The sequence below is a fragment of the Bufo bufo genome, chromosome 8 (genome assembly GCF_905171765.1).
Source record: "Bufo bufo chromosome 8, aBufBuf1.1, whole genome shotgun sequence".
NCBI lineage: Eukaryota > Metazoa > Chordata > Amphibia > Anura > Bufonidae > Bufo > Bufo bufo.
Window position 1 is genome coordinate 14,419,114 of NC_053396.1, and position 15,643 is coordinate 14,434,756.

At 41.1% G+C, this 15,643-nt stretch overlaps 1 protein-coding gene across 8 annotated transcripts in view; it reads left to right on the forward strand.

Annotated features, from left to right (window-relative positions):
- Positions 1 to 15,643, forward strand: part of RALGPS1 (Ral GEF with PH domain and SH3 binding motif 1) — a 351,272-nt gene that overhangs the window by 120,596 nt on the left and 215,033 nt on the right. For all 8 annotated transcript variants that reach the window (XM_040442455.1, XM_040442457.1, XM_040442458.1 and 5 more), the window contains 2 exons: positions 5,301 to 5,390; positions 9,077 to 9,169. In XM_040442455.1, coding sequence (XP_040298389.1) covers positions 5,301 to 5,390; positions 9,077 to 9,169 — 183 coding nt within the window. The remainder of the gene's footprint in view (positions 1 to 5,300; positions 5,391 to 9,076; positions 9,170 to 15,643) is intronic.

Sequence of the window (15,643 nt, forward strand, 5' to 3'; positions counted from 1 at the left end):
TTAGATTCAGCTGGCAAGGGCTCATCAGACATGTAAACTGGTTTTATTAGGATGACTGATTCCCTTTAATTAAGAGTGTGGTGAGGGTCATTACAAGGGACCCCTAAACAACAATCATGGCCCCTCATTCAATGGCGATAATTTATATTCCCTTAAATTCCAGAATCACTTTCTGCACAATGTGTAAGCAGCATTGAGGTAGTATCCTAACACTTCAGGGGACGCATGCAGACACAACCCTGGCCTAAAATGACGACACGGCATTAAAGGGTAAGTCTGACCTATCACCTTTGAAATCATGCGACGGGTACCCGGGGTTTCGTCCTCGTGCAGCCACCACAACATTTGAACATACCTCAATTGTATCATCACCAATGCACTGCTGCTGAAAATTAGACAATGCTAACTTATTTTGGGCTATAATAAGCAATTCCATGTTAATTTTTGAAATTCATGATTGTAAATGTTGAGTCCAATCAGGAAATCTGGCAGCGGGGGCGGATGGATTACCGTAACTTCATTAGGTCATTTTCACATGGATACAATTTCTCACTCTCCATCGTTTCCATTAAGTGGAAAAAACTACTATCAGCCACTTGGAAGCGTCTTTCATCTCCTGCCCCCTAAATACAAAAAATAATTATTTGGCTATTTAGAAAAACAGATGTGAATACAAACCACTGGACATTTTCTGGGAATAATTTAATTTTTTTTCTTTTCCGGCACAAATATTTGATTTTGGGCCATGCTGAGAATTTCACATAGTAGAAGTTGTCACGGTACCAAGGGCTTAGTAGGTGGTGATATTACATTTTGAATATGGCTGCCGCTTCCAAGCAAGTCAAATATTATTTTTTTTGTAAGTCCTGCCATTTTTCTTTAAAAAACCTGAAAGATAAGAACAAGCTTCGCAAAAACATTTCCTTATTATACATGTAGAAACAAATGTAACCCAGTGGTATGATGGTAAAAGACCAGTTTTACATTCATGTGTAGTACTGACCAGTATCAGCTGATTTTGCACCAGAAATCTCCATTTGCTACCCGGAAACCGTCAGCAAGCTGCTGTGGTTTTATTCATGTTTTGTTATTCATGTATTACCTGCATTTTCACACGAGCCGTAACTGGAATTAAATAAAGACATAATAAGACTCTGTTCACATATGGTAACCTCTGGTCTAATTAGAGGCATGACTGCTTTGATGGATCCTAATGAATCCTGACAGTTTCCACTGAATTATAATAGGGGTCCATTGAATTTCTGTTGTTTTTACAGAAAGAGTCTATGTTGTCCTGGCCGTCAGAAAGCAGCAGAAACCCAGCGGAAGTGAGAACAGTGCTGATACTAAGGCCTCGTGTGCGCCCCGTGGCCGTGCTGCGGCCCGCAAATGCACGAACACCGACCGCGGGGCAGCCGCAGCGGATCGCGGACCCATTCACTTTAATGGGTCCGCGATCCGGCCGTTCCGCAAAAAGATAGGACATGTTCTATCTTTTTGCGGAACGGAAGTACGGGACGAAACCCCACGGAAGCACTCCGTAGTGCTTCCGTAGGGTTCCGTTCCGCATCTCCGGATTTGCGGACCCATTGAAGTGAATGGGTCCGCATCCGTGATGCGGAATGCACACGGAACTGCGGATCTGCAATACGGCCACGGAGCGCACACGTTCATGTGAAAGAGGCCTAACAGTGCTGCCCTCTTACACCACAGATGTCAAACTTGTTGCAAAACTACAACTCCCAGCATGCCCTGATAGCTGTAGGATGCCCAGGCTTAATAGGAGTTGCAGTTTTGCAACAGCTGGAGGGCCACGAGTTCGGCATCACGGAGACAAGCGTTTGACTCTATAAAAGTAGAGCAGGTGAAAAACGACGCTTTTAGGTGCCGCATCGAAGAGGTGATAGCTGGGCGCCATTGCATGAATCAATGGAAAATAAGGGGGAAAATATTTATTTAAAAGGAAAATAATGGAGATATATTGATCTGTTATTTGCCTCTGTAGTTGTTCCTTCACAGAACATGTTGGGAGTTGTAGTAGACCGATTTTTTTTAAAGTGATCTTAAAAATGTATTTCTGAGAAAGCCAACAGTATTCTGATAATTCTGTGACCTATAAATCCTAGCACTTTTATACTTTGGAAAGCTGCCGCCCGTACAACACAAAGGTCAGCAGCGGATCAGCGTTATATAAGAGACCCAGAACAGGCCTCTCCAGCCACGGAGTAATTGTCCTCGGCAGCGAGGACTGTCCTCGTCATCCTGAGTCTCAGCTCATTTCTGCAGAGCCTGGAAAAAATGGAATCTCACTATTAATGAGAACAAGGCGTCTGGTTTGTGTAGGAGGAGGATGAAATGCTAATAAATGCTGTAATGTTATGCAGTAAATAGTTTGCCGTTCTCTTTCTTTGTCCAATTGTATTGTCTTTTCGTAACTCGTTTATAACGCCGTCCCCCAGCTTGATGGAAGTTTTATTGTGATTTGCACAAAAGCACAGCATCTCTGCCGCGGTCATACACAGAGCTGAAGGAACCTCACGATAGAGCGGCACCTTTTCTAACATTGAGCCCAGTGCGTTTTTCTGGAAGCCTATGGCAAAACTTCCAGAAAAATCACCATACCAAGAGTATGAAAGCCACAGCCGTAGTGTTTTTAATACAAAAAGAAATGCAAAAAATGAAAATACTGCTGTCCACACCCCAAAACCCTTGTTTGTGAATCCAGAACTATGTAGGTTCGATGTGAAGATACATTATTTAAGTATATTAGGCATTTCTGGGACTCATTATTTATGTATTAAAGGCAATATATCACACTTTGTATTGCTAACTAAAGCCAGATACTGACTTTATGTAAAGTGTTATTGGACGGCCATCCTGGATGTTCTGCTGTTAACTGCATTTAGAGACATACTTCATACCAGCCACATGGTCCTTAGACACAATGGACAGGAGATGACTCCTTAATTTTTATGGTAGAGTATTGTGGGCATGCTTTGTGACCTATGCAGAGGTCATTGTGCAGGGAGAGGGAGTACATAAGCTATTACCATCACCTATTGTCAATGGTGAATATCTATCTATCTATCTATCTATCTATCTCATATCTATCTATCAATCTCATATCTATCTATCTATTTTATATCTATCTATCTATCTATCTATCTATCTATCTATCTCATATCTATCTATCTATCTATCTATCTATCTATCTATCTCATATCTATCTATCTATCTATCTATCTATCTCATATCTATCTATCTATCTATCTATCTCATATCTATCTATCTATCTATCTATCTATCTATCTATCTATCTATCTATCTATCTCATATCTATCTATCTATCTATCTATCTCATATCTATCTATCTATCTATCTCATATCTATCTATCTCATATCTATCTATCTCATATCTATCTCATATCTATCTATCTCATATCTATCTATCTCATATCTATCCATCTCATATCTATCTATCTATCTCATATCTATCTCATATCTATCTATCTCATATCTATCTCATATCTATCTATCCATCTCATATCTATCTATCTATCTATCTCATATCTATCTCATATCTATCTCATATCTATCTCATATCTATCTCATATCTATCTATCTATCTATCTATCTATCTATCTATCTCATATCTATCTATCTATCTATCTATCTCCTACTCTCATGGTAATCCTGCCAGTGATTATAATAAGAGGACTGCGGAGAAGTGATCTCTACACAACAGGAAGTGTCAGCCTACTATTATGCTTATTATTTTTTTTTAAATAACACGGAAAATTAGAAGTGACATCACCAAAATTCTTAAAAATGTGTTTAAAATGTGTAACCGTCATATTTTAATTTAAAAAAATCAGTTTTAGTATATGTTACTGCTGAAGCAGCAGAAAGCAATATTTAGTTTCTTCACATTCCACTGTTTTCCTTGAGTTTTTCCCTTAGTTACAGCTGTTTGAACATTTACAATATGAGGATCTTCTCAAAATGGCTCCTCTGCCAGTTCTCTGAGACCAAAACTGCTTTCCCTCACTTCCCATGCACACTTGCTGTAGCAGCTTCCTGCCAGCCAATCAGATTGGATTACTGAGAGACACACCTCCTCACTCTGAAGCCTAATGCAGGCTTGCAGTGTGAAGGACCGCCCCTCCGTCTTCTGTTTATTCTAAAAGGAAGACAGACAATCCATAGCAACGGTCTTTTAAGGTGAGCAGTGGAAAGGGACAGGAGATATTAATGAAAGCTGTTATTATAAGGTAATTACAGATCTTTTGGCAATCATTGACAGACTAACTCAGGTATACATGCCTAGCTCTAATAAACTAGCAAATAAAAACAAATATGGCTGTTATCCTTTAACATAAAAAAATCTTTGTTTAAGCAATAAATCATTTTCTGAGGACATATTCCCTTTAGGGTCCATTCACACGTCTGCAAGTGTTTTGTGGTCCGCAAATTGTGGATCCGCAAAACACAGACACCGGCCATGTGCGTTCTGCATTTAGCGGACCATACATGGCCGGCACTATGATAGAAATGCCTATTCTTATCCGTGGCTGCTGACAAGAATAGGACATGTTCTATTCTATTTTTTTTTTTTTTTTTGCGGGGCTGCGGAACGGAGCAATGGAGCGGACAGCACAGTGTGTTCTGTCCGCATCTCTTGCGGCCTCATTGAAATGTTGCGGAACAGATGCAGACTTGTAAATAGACCCTAAAGTTTGTGCACTAAAATAATACTTAAATTGGGTTTATTAAATTTTTTATGTATATAAAGCTTCGGCTACTTTCACTTCTGCGTTTCAGGTTTTGAGATCCGGGAGAGAATCTCAAAACCTGATTTAAAAAGCATCCGTTCCATTTAATACATCCGGATGGCTCTGTTTTGGACGGATCCGGTTGTATTAAATCAAAACTGAACAAACCTAATCGGACATGAAAATCATTCTTAGTCAATGGGTGCTGAATCCGTTTTTTTTCTGTAACAAAAAAAATCCGGATCATGCACCATTGACTTACATTGATTTTCATGTCTGATTAGGTTTGTTCAGTTTTGCAAATCGCTGATAGTGACCTATCCTGAGGTAGGTCGTCTGTTAAAAATTCCCTGAAAACCCCTTTAAGGCCACAAAAATGACATTGTCACATGTATGCATTCCTTCGTCTTCAACTAAGCACCTGCATTTCTACTCACTTCAGTGCTATGTTGTCTGAAGGATTTACTTTTTCTTGCAAAAAAACAACGTTTACGTGCTACTAAACATCTTTTTCTTTTTTCGTTTTAGGTCAGTTTCTGGGTTGTCCGAGAAATCCTAACAACACAGACTCTAAAAATCAGAGCTGAAATACTGAGCCATTTTATCAAGATAGCCAAGGTGAGGGTTTATGCTGTATTTTATGCTTTTCTGTACTTTTCCTACCACAGGGTGACATCTATGGGAGCACTTATTGGCAGCCATACTGGTCTTCCCCCAACTCTCCTTGAAACGGATTTGATTTACATCAAAATGAGAAATTCTCTTAAAATCACGTGTAGAAGACTTCTCGGCAGGCGTTGGTTTGGTAGTAGTACAAATAAGCCGTGTTCCTTTGTTAGGGTTTTTGTTCTGATGGATGGTTCATTACGTTCCTTACGCCGGGGACACAACATCTGGGTTTTTGTATTTATTTTATGTGGAATTCTTCATGGCAATTTTCATTAATCCACGATGAAATATGTCCTACAGAAATCTGTTACGTAAATGTAAGCACATGTTAGTGGGAGATTTATAAAATGTGTGAATGCAAGATCTGATGATCGGGATTTCCCGATGTAATTCCGGACCTGTCTAAGAGAAACCATTGACATTTTAGGGCCTAAACGGGAAAAAAAAACTTACCTGAGATGCTGTAAGTGCACCCCTGAATGGTAAAATATTACCGCAATCCTTCTAACGAGCAGTACTCGGAGCGTGGATGTATTATGGTCCCACAAATTGGTGGCCGAGAAGCTGATGCAATTTTCTTTCAAATTTTATTAATATATTAGATCATACAGAAAAAAAACACCTTAATCTTTATCAGAGGCCGCGCCAGAGCCTTAGCACCTCTTCATAATCACAAACTATATAATCTCTAACTACATTATGCCAAAGCGATTAGGGGAACATCCCCTGTTGCAGTAACGGAGAGTAAGGGGAACGGAAAAAAAAAAAGGACAAAGGAGGAGAAAAGAGAGAAAAAGTAAAATATGGAAAAAGTCAGAAAGAAATAAAGGTAGAGATTATGTCCCAAAAAAAGGGGCAGTTTCTCACTCCAAATCCTCCATTTATTAGTTTTTTTAAATAAAGGGGTTATCCCATGATTGATGTAAAAAATGAGAATCAGACATCATATAGCACATGACAGACTCTTTCTAACAAAGCTAGAACCAGCCCTGGACCTCACATGGATCCAGAGATCTTCCCATTCATTGCTCTGCTAGATTTATATCAAGCTGACAGCTCAAGGGGAGTGTCTTTTCTGCTGCAGCTTAAGGGGGCGTGTCTCAGCTCTCCCTATCACAGCTCAGGGGGCGTGTCTCAGCTCTCTCCCTATCACAGCTCAGGGGGCGTGTCTCAGCTCTCCCTATCACAGCTCAGGAGGTAGTCGAAGGATGAAACTGAGCATGTGCGGCCATCTCAGTGAGCAGGTCAGAGAAATAAGAAAACAAACAGCAGGTGGCGCTATACAGATACATTTTATCGAATAACTGAGTGGCTATGCAAAATTTTTAATTACATTAAATTATAAAAGTGTTCAGATCCAGGGGCTGGTTTATAAACTGTAGAATATTTTTTGGGGGACCACCCCTTAAAGGCTATTTCATTTTCATTGACACATAAAACCAACGAGTGGTAATTGTCCACCAGCCAAGCAGTCTCTAGTAACGATGGAATCTGTTCACTGGTGATGCAAAAAAAAGCCTGACGACATGCAGGTTGACATGGTTTTCAGGCTTTTTGACCGAGCCTCCAAAGCAGATGTGAGCGTAGCCTTACCTGTAAAGAGTCATAAGTGTGTGGGGGTGTGGTTCTGTTGACTGCCCCCTCCTAGTTTAATTTACACCCCACAGGCCAGGATATATCAAACCAGCTCCGGCATCATGCAGCAAATGCACGGAAGAAGCCAACGTCAGTAAACCTTACCTCACTGGATGAAATTAGAAGAATGGTGGTCGCCACGAATGTATTACTGGCAGAACTGCCGTGAGAATAGAGCAAATGGCGCGCCTTATGATGACGCCAAGGAGGCAGGTGTCGTTGGATTACATCCTGTAGAAGTGCCGTTATATAAGAGCAGACAATTCAGGATGAGCCTCGTCGCTTTGAAAACCCCAGCACCCCAAGCAAACCATTGCACAGATAAGATCTGTAAATGGCACCGGCCTCAAGCCGCAGTTTAAACATCTGTCGCTGTAATCCAGCCTTGGATTAGACACATGAATAATTGCAAATCAATGCTCATTTTTGAATTTATGCCGATCGGTAACAGTTTCACGAGGCTACTGACACAAATATAAACCTAGAGGCTGCAAAAAGTAATTTCTTTTGACAGCAACTTATTTGTTTCTGTAAATCACTGGTTTTATAACTTAGCTTCGTGCACAGACAAATACCGGTATGTGTTAATCTTTCCATTTCAACATATCCCCTCCCTGGAAAAAAAAAAAATCCCTTTTTTTTCATGGAAACTAGTGAAAACCTCATTTTTTTTTCATTTTGAATCAAATGCAAACCTATGTGTGGTTACAGGCTGCAAATCAATGCTGCAGTCATACCATCTACTGTCTTGTTCCCTGCTTCATACTAACATGTATGCAATGAGTTAGCAAGAGGCGGTGGACGGATGGACATACAGTAAATAGGACTGAAGGTTAGAGGGGTTTTTCACTAAATTACAAAAGAAGCCTTACTCACCTATCTGTTCCCCGATGGTTCCATCAACGGCTCTCCCTGACGGTGTTTGTTTCTGTTGCTGAATTGATGTTATACCTGACTAGTCCACATGACTGCTGAGGCCAGTGATTGACGTAGCGTATTCAGGACGTCATCGCCGCAGCATCAGAAACAAAAAACAATGGGGAGCAGTGTAATGGCAGGTGAGTAAAGGCTTTCAGACCACTCCTCACATTTACCTAAATGCTTTTTAGATCTCGGATAACCTCTTCTAAGTAGCCATGGAGACACATAGGTCTGCATAAGAACTATATGCACATAACTAACATTATGTTCAAAGATGTTTTAATTTGTTATTATCGATGCATTGAAGCAATGAAAAAAAATTCCTGCAAAAGTGGACATATATTCTATATGCCCCCAAAGTTTTTAAAGGGTTATTCCCATCATATAAAGTGACAATGATACATTATATGTTTGGCCCCTTTCAGATGAGCGAGTTCCATGCATCGTGAGTATGCGGCAGCTCCCGTCCTGACCTCCCAGCACTGATGGGGTGGCATAGCATTATATTGATTTGTGATGCTATGTTACCCTTACAGTTCTGGAATGTATTGGAGAACAGTGACATAATACTGTAACTGTAGAACTGTAACAGTTACATAACATCATAAATCAATATAATGCTATGCCACCCTGTCAGGGAGGTCAGGACGGGAGCTGCTGCATACTCACACTGCGAGTCCGATGCATGGAAGTCGCTCGTCTGAAAGGGGCTATTACCTTATACACTGTGGGATTCCGCCCTTTGGGACCCCCACTGAAAATGAAGAAGATGCAGCACAGCACATGCTGCAGTCCCCCAACTAGCAACTTGAAGTCTGCAAAAACTGCTAATGTAATACACCTGGATTAGGGTGATCGTACAAGTGTGTCCTAGGTGACAGGAATTCGGGATGTTCCAAAATTCAATCCAAAATTCCTCCTTATTTTTTCAGCACTAATGCAATTTCTGTTTTGGGAATCGAAGAGCGAGAAACTCGGTTCATAGTGCTGGAATATTATTATTATTATTATTATTAGTGTATTTAATTATTATTGCATTATTAATTATATTTAATTATTCTTTTATATTTTTCCCTCAGAAACTTCTGGACCTGAACAACCTTCACTCTCTGATGTCCGTAGTGTCAGCGTTGCAGAGCGCGCCCATCTTCAGACTGACAAAGACCTGGGCTGTAAGTGACTCCGATGCCCCGCTGGTGCATTTCTCTCCCATTAATCAGGGTCTGGAAGGATTTCTCAGCTGTAAAACATCTGTCAGATCTCACTTCCTTAGGTCTCCCTCTGATGAAACCAGCCTTTGAACTTGAAATGAATACATCACAAATATTGTTTTAGCGTAAAAGCTCGGTCTCCGAGTTCCCTGAATAGACCTTTTTTTCCCTCTGTGGTTGTGTTATTTAAAGGTTTTTTACCTTCAGAGTATATCATTTCATGTCATTCAGATTACATCAATTTTGAGAATCGAAAGGACCCTGGCGCTAATTTACAGCCGTCACTCTGAGTCGATGGCGGTCCTGCAATCAGAAAGTGATGGCAAATCGTAGCAATATGCCATCACTTTCTGTGATATGTTATAAGACGCTTTTGCTTTCTGAATATGAAATCCAAGCCGTGCAAAGAAGTCCCTATAGGCGCTTCTATGCATGACCTGTATGAAGGAGCCCTGGGTGTGAATGACATGTAGTCCACTTTCTCCTCGGTGATAGGATATTAAAAAGAGATGGAGCAGCGACGACTAATGCACACTTTTGTTTAGTCTGAAAATCTGATTGGTCTTTTATGGAAATGTATACCAAAAACATATGTTCGGAAACTGAGCACAGTAAGTAATTTCTGAGAATCCTGACTATTTTAGTGGCTTCATATTAAAGCAGAAATGTCCCCCCCCCCCCCCCCCCCCCCCCCCTTCACGTAAAATCTGGCCCTGTCTTGCGGTGAAATTGCTGCATTTGCTAAATTCAGATGACCCTAAAGCTTTTCATGGAAACTCTCAATTATCTTTCTGAAAAGTGAACCTCTCGCTATCAGGTAACATTATGTGGTTAATTCTGTTTTAATGATTTGAGAATTTATGTGCCAGGCTTTAAAGGGGTTTTTCCGATATTTTTGGACCGATGGCCCATCCGGGTGGATAGGCTATCGGTATCTGAATGGTGGGGGTCCGACACCTAGTACCGCCGCTGATCACCTGTTTGAGAAGGCATCGGCGCTCGCAGTAGCACCGTGGCCTTCTCTCTGCTCACACAGCACAGCGCCGTCTATTGTATAGCTTGAATTGCGGCTAAGCTGCACCTAGGTCATGTGACCAATAAACGCGGCGTCACTGGCGTAGGAAAAAGCTGCGAGAAGGCTGTGGCGCCACTGCCTTCTCAAAGGGTTCCTGGGCGTCGGACATCTTTTTATTTTCTTAGAACTCTGCGTTGCACATTTCATCTTTTTATTCCTCCTGGAAATGTATGACTATGTTGACAACAGAGCGTTGCTAGAAACCTTGTAATAAGGCTTGTCCTTACAGCAGTAATAAGTGATTGGACAGTGTCCCTGTGACAGGAGGAATAGTAGCATCTAATTGTCAATATGTTTATACATTTCCAGGAGGAATAGCTTAGGAATGTTATTGAAAGCGATATTTCAGCCTGAAACATTGGATATCCACTGAATAGGTGATAAATTCTGGATTGAAGGGGGTCTTGATGGTTGGGACCCCCCACATATTGCCAGAATGTTGGTCTCCAGTCCCCCATTACCTTCATCTGAGTGGAGCGGCAGTAGCTCATGTACGCTGCTGCTCCATTTAAAGTTTATGGCACCATCGGGAGCAGCCGATATCCCTTTTATCACCATTCCTCAGACTAGATCCTGAAATTTCTGGAAGACAATTGCTCCTCCACCAAATAGTGGGGGGCAAAATAAAGAGAATGAAATAAACCTGGAATGTAAAGCTGCAAATGACATCACTGAGCCATGAGGCACAGGCTAAATGCTAGTCCAGGCGAGAGGAAGACGAGGTGATGAACCTCATGCCCATACAGCCCCTGTAGAAGTGTGTTATCCCTTATCAACATTAATAATTGAGGGATATCACGTCTGCCTATAAATAGTTCCTCGGCTTTCAGCCTACACTCTTGGCTTAGGTCCTGGACAATGTAAATCTGTCCTTTTTTTTAAAAATTTATTTTTTGGGCACAGACGCCTCCGAAGTCCAGATAATATGCATGCTGGATTGAGGAAAATGTTTTGTGAGGATTGCTGATTGCATCCTTGGGATACCTTGTAACCTTCATAATAAGCTGATAAGGATTCACATTGATTTATTATTCCCTCTTCTCTTTTCTGCAAAGGGTGTGTGCCCACCTCTCAAGTATACATCAAATGTACTGTATAGTCTACGTATAGGTCTTAAAGGGGTTGTCTGGGCTTTTAATATTGATGACCTAGAGGTCATTAATATCAGATCGGTGAGGTCGGACATGAGGAGACGGCGCGCGCAGTGCACACATGTCGTCTCCCGTCTCTCTTCCTGCTCGCTGCTGCTTTGCCCCACCTACAACATGGGGTTACTTTTAGTTTTTTTTTTTCCAGGGACACTTTAAGTTCCTAGTCCGCCCCTGCACTCCTGAAAATATATCTGATCTTTAATAAAAAAGGGATAGTTATTTTATCCCATCATTTGTGGAACGGCCGCATGGATGCCGACAGCACATGGATGACATCCGCGTTTTTTGTAGCCCCATAGTAACGAATAGGTCCACGTGTGGTCTGCAAAAGATGCGGATCGGACACATGCCAAAAATTCTGTGGTAATATACCCTTATTGAGGACTCTAGTCCAAATTCGTCATTTAACCACTTCCCGACTGCCCATTGACTATAAACGTCCTTGGGCGGTCGGTCGGTTTATCTCTTAATGAACATTCTGGAACGTCCATTCAGAAATGGCAGCTGCACGCTAATCGTGCAGCTGCCGAGCGGGGGGGCCCGCAGTCAGTGACAGCAGGGCACCCCAGGGAGAAGGCAGGGACCATTCCTGGATGTCCCTGCCTTCTAGATCGTTGTATACACAGCGCTATGCCGCTTCCTGTCCCGACCCGGTGGTCATGTGACTGCCGGGGCCGGGGGAGTGCAGGAGCTGTCGGGTCTTCCATAGACTACGATCAGCCCTGCACTGAGGCTGTACAGCGCTGTATTATGCTGTACAGCCTCTATGGGGGGTGTATTTCCACTGTAACTGAAGTTAAATGTCCCCCAGAGGTCTTGTATGACCTTATGGGGGACACAAAGTGTAAAAAAAAAAAATAAATTAAAATCAAAAATATGTTTTGAAAAAATTAAAAAAAAGTTTCACATTTAAAAAAGAATTTCCCCTCAAATCCGTTATTAAAAAGATTGAAAAAAATAAAATAGACATATTTGGTATCGCCGCATCTGCAATGACCGGTTCTATAATAATATCATATGATCTACCCCATCAGGTGAATGCCGTAAAAACAAAGAAATAAACAAACATTGCGCCAAAACTGATTTTTTGGTGAGCTCACCTCCCAAAAAACATAATGTTAATCGATCAAAAATTAGTATGTACCCCAAAATGGTAGCAATAAAAACGTCGCCTCGTCCCGCAAAAAACAAGCCCTCACACAAGACTATAGCCAGGAAAATGAAAAAAAATATGGCTCTCAGAAAATGCCAACACAAAAACATGATTTTTTTTTTCTAAAAATGTTTTTATTGTGTAAAAAACAAACAAAAAAACTAGACATATTTGGTATTGTTGCGTCTGTAATGACCGGATCTATTGAAATATCACATGATCTACCCCATCAAGTGAACGGTGTAAAAAAATAAAAAATAAAAAAAAATTACACCAAATAGCTTTTTTTCTGACTTCAAATGTACCCCAAAATGGTGCCAATAAAAACTATAGCTTGTCTCGCACAAAATAAGCCCCTATGCAGCTCATTCAACAAAAAATAAAAAAAGTTATTGCTCTTAAAAACCATGACAGAAAATTCCATGTTAGAAAATCTAGATGCCGCTCCTTCCCTTCTGAGCCCTGGCGTATCCCCAAATAACAGTTTACGACCACAATTGGGATGTTACTGTATTCAGGAGAAAGTGGGTAGCATATTGGGGGGGAATAATTTCCTGTTATCTTTTGTGAAAAAGAAATTTTGGGCCTAAAGCACCATTTTCTTGTAAAAATAAATAAAAAAAATTTCATTTTCACACCCAAGTATTAAAAATTCTATGGAATGAGTGAAGTGCTCGCTACACGCCTTAAAAATTCCTTGGGTGGTGTATTTTACAAAAGTGGTCACTTTTTGTGGGTTTTCACTGTGGGGTTACCTCAGGGCCTCTTCAAATGCAACATGGTGCCCAAAGACCATTCCAGCAAAATCTGCCCTCCAAAATCCATATGGCGCTCTTTTTTTTTCTGTGCCCTGTCGTGTGCCCAAACAGCGATATACGACCACATATGGGGTGTTTCTGCAAACTGCACAATCAGGGCAATAAATATGGAGGTTTGTTTTGTTGTTAACCCTTGATGTGTTCCAGGAATAAATTGCAAATAAAGTGACATTTTGAAATTTCACCTCTATTTTGCTTTAATTCCTGTGGAATACCTAAAGGGTTAACAACATTTCTAAAACCAGTTTTGAATAGTTTGAGGGGTGTCATTTCTAAAATGGGGTCATTTATGGGTCGGTTCTATTATGTAAGCCCCAAAAATAGACTTCAGAACTGAACTGGTCCTTTAAAAAGTGGGTTTTGGAAATTTTCTCAAAAATGTTAATAATTGCTTCTAAAATTCTAAGCCTTTTAACATCCTAATTTTTTTTTAATGACATTTACAAAATAATGCCAACATAAAGCAGACGTATGGGGAATGTTAAGTAATAAATATTTTATGAGGTATCACTTTCTGTTTTAAGAGCACAGAAATTAATTTTTTTTACAATTTTGGGTACATTTTGGATTTTTTCATAAATAAAGGTGAAACATATTGACTCAATTTAGGACTATCATGAAGTACAATGTGTCATGAGAAAACAATCTCAGAATGGCTTGGATAAGTAAAAGTGTTCCATAGCTATTACCACATAAAGTGACACGTGTCAGATTTGCAAAATTAGGCCTGGTCTGGAAGTGGTTAAACATTGGATGTTTGCAACTTTTTCATAAGCACTTGGTATTGTTCAAGTGCAATTACTTTGCTGGCTTTGGCACTTTCACGAAAAGGGGGCATGGCAAGGGCGGCGCCAGTAGCATAGATTTAATTTCAGGCCAAAGAGTTCCGGATGCTGCACCTAATAAATCAGGCACAGCATCACGCAGTGCACCCAGTTATCATAGCCCGGGACACATCAGAAATATGCCACTGATTATAAAATTCCATGTCAAGACACAAAGGAAATGAAGAACGGCTTGAGTAATGTTCGAGGCACCTGAAGAAATACCTTGTTGGGAGTCCAAGTTCGCCGCCTCCAGAGCTGCGCTCCGCTTTGAACTTCACAGCTTGTTTCAAGATAACATCAGTTTGCTAACTTCTGCTGTGGACGGTAACCAAAGCAGCGGTTGTCTGGTGTGCAAGTATTGGCCATTCATGGAGAGAGGGGCAGAGAACCCTCGCTGCGCCTCATCTACACAAAGAATGTCTGGGCACAAGCTCTGCCATCTCGGGTTACCAGCACTTGCGCCAGGACGCTTGAATGAATATTAGGCAGGATACTGTAATATATCAATGATCTGCGGGGGAATCCGATCTCTGTGTGATGCTGATTTCAGTGCACGTACGAGGTGAAGCCCCAGCATTGCGAGTACTGAAAAGAGTCAGTGCGTCCTTCTCTTCAGTATACAGGTGTTTAACATCTACCGAAGCTGTGCCACGTAAAATAGGAAGTGGCTTGTGATCAAAAACAAAGGGCGTTATTATTGGTACAGGGTCAGCGCCAGTTACCAGTGGGGCACCACAGGGGGCAGTATTTGGACCCTCTTTTTTTATGTTTTTAATGGCCTTGTAGAGGTAGAATATTTGCAGATGATATTAAGCTCTGTTGAGTAATAAACACAATGGAGGATGATATAATATTACGGATTTGGGGAAGCCAGGAGCTTGGGTGGAGAAATGGCAGCTGAATCCTAATGTGGGTTGGCAGGAGGAAGCATTCTACAATTTTGTGTTAAATGGTAAAACACTCGGTAAAACCACCATTGAAAAAGGGACATGAGATGAACAGTAAACTCAACTTTCGCGACCAGTGCCAGGCAGCTGCTGCCAAGGCAAATAAAATCATGGGATGCATCAAATGGGCCTATACTATGCTCATAACAAAAGTATAGTTTTGACTCCATGCAAGTCACTAGTCGGACCATACGTGGAATATTGGGGAGGATTTACTAATCCTGTCTAATATTTAGTGTAAACTCAGACTATGTGCCAAATCCATCGCAGTGGCTCATGCAGGAAAATAAATTTCTCGCGTCCTTTAGACACTTTTGTGTAACTTTATACCATCTATTGGCCGACTTACTTTGCGGGAAGACGTTGGCAAACTTTGGAGCTTCTGAAGCCTTTCCGCTTTCCGTACCAAGCTGTGCCCCTTTCCTGCTAGGCCACAACCCCTTATTGAATGAGGTGCAAAAAGG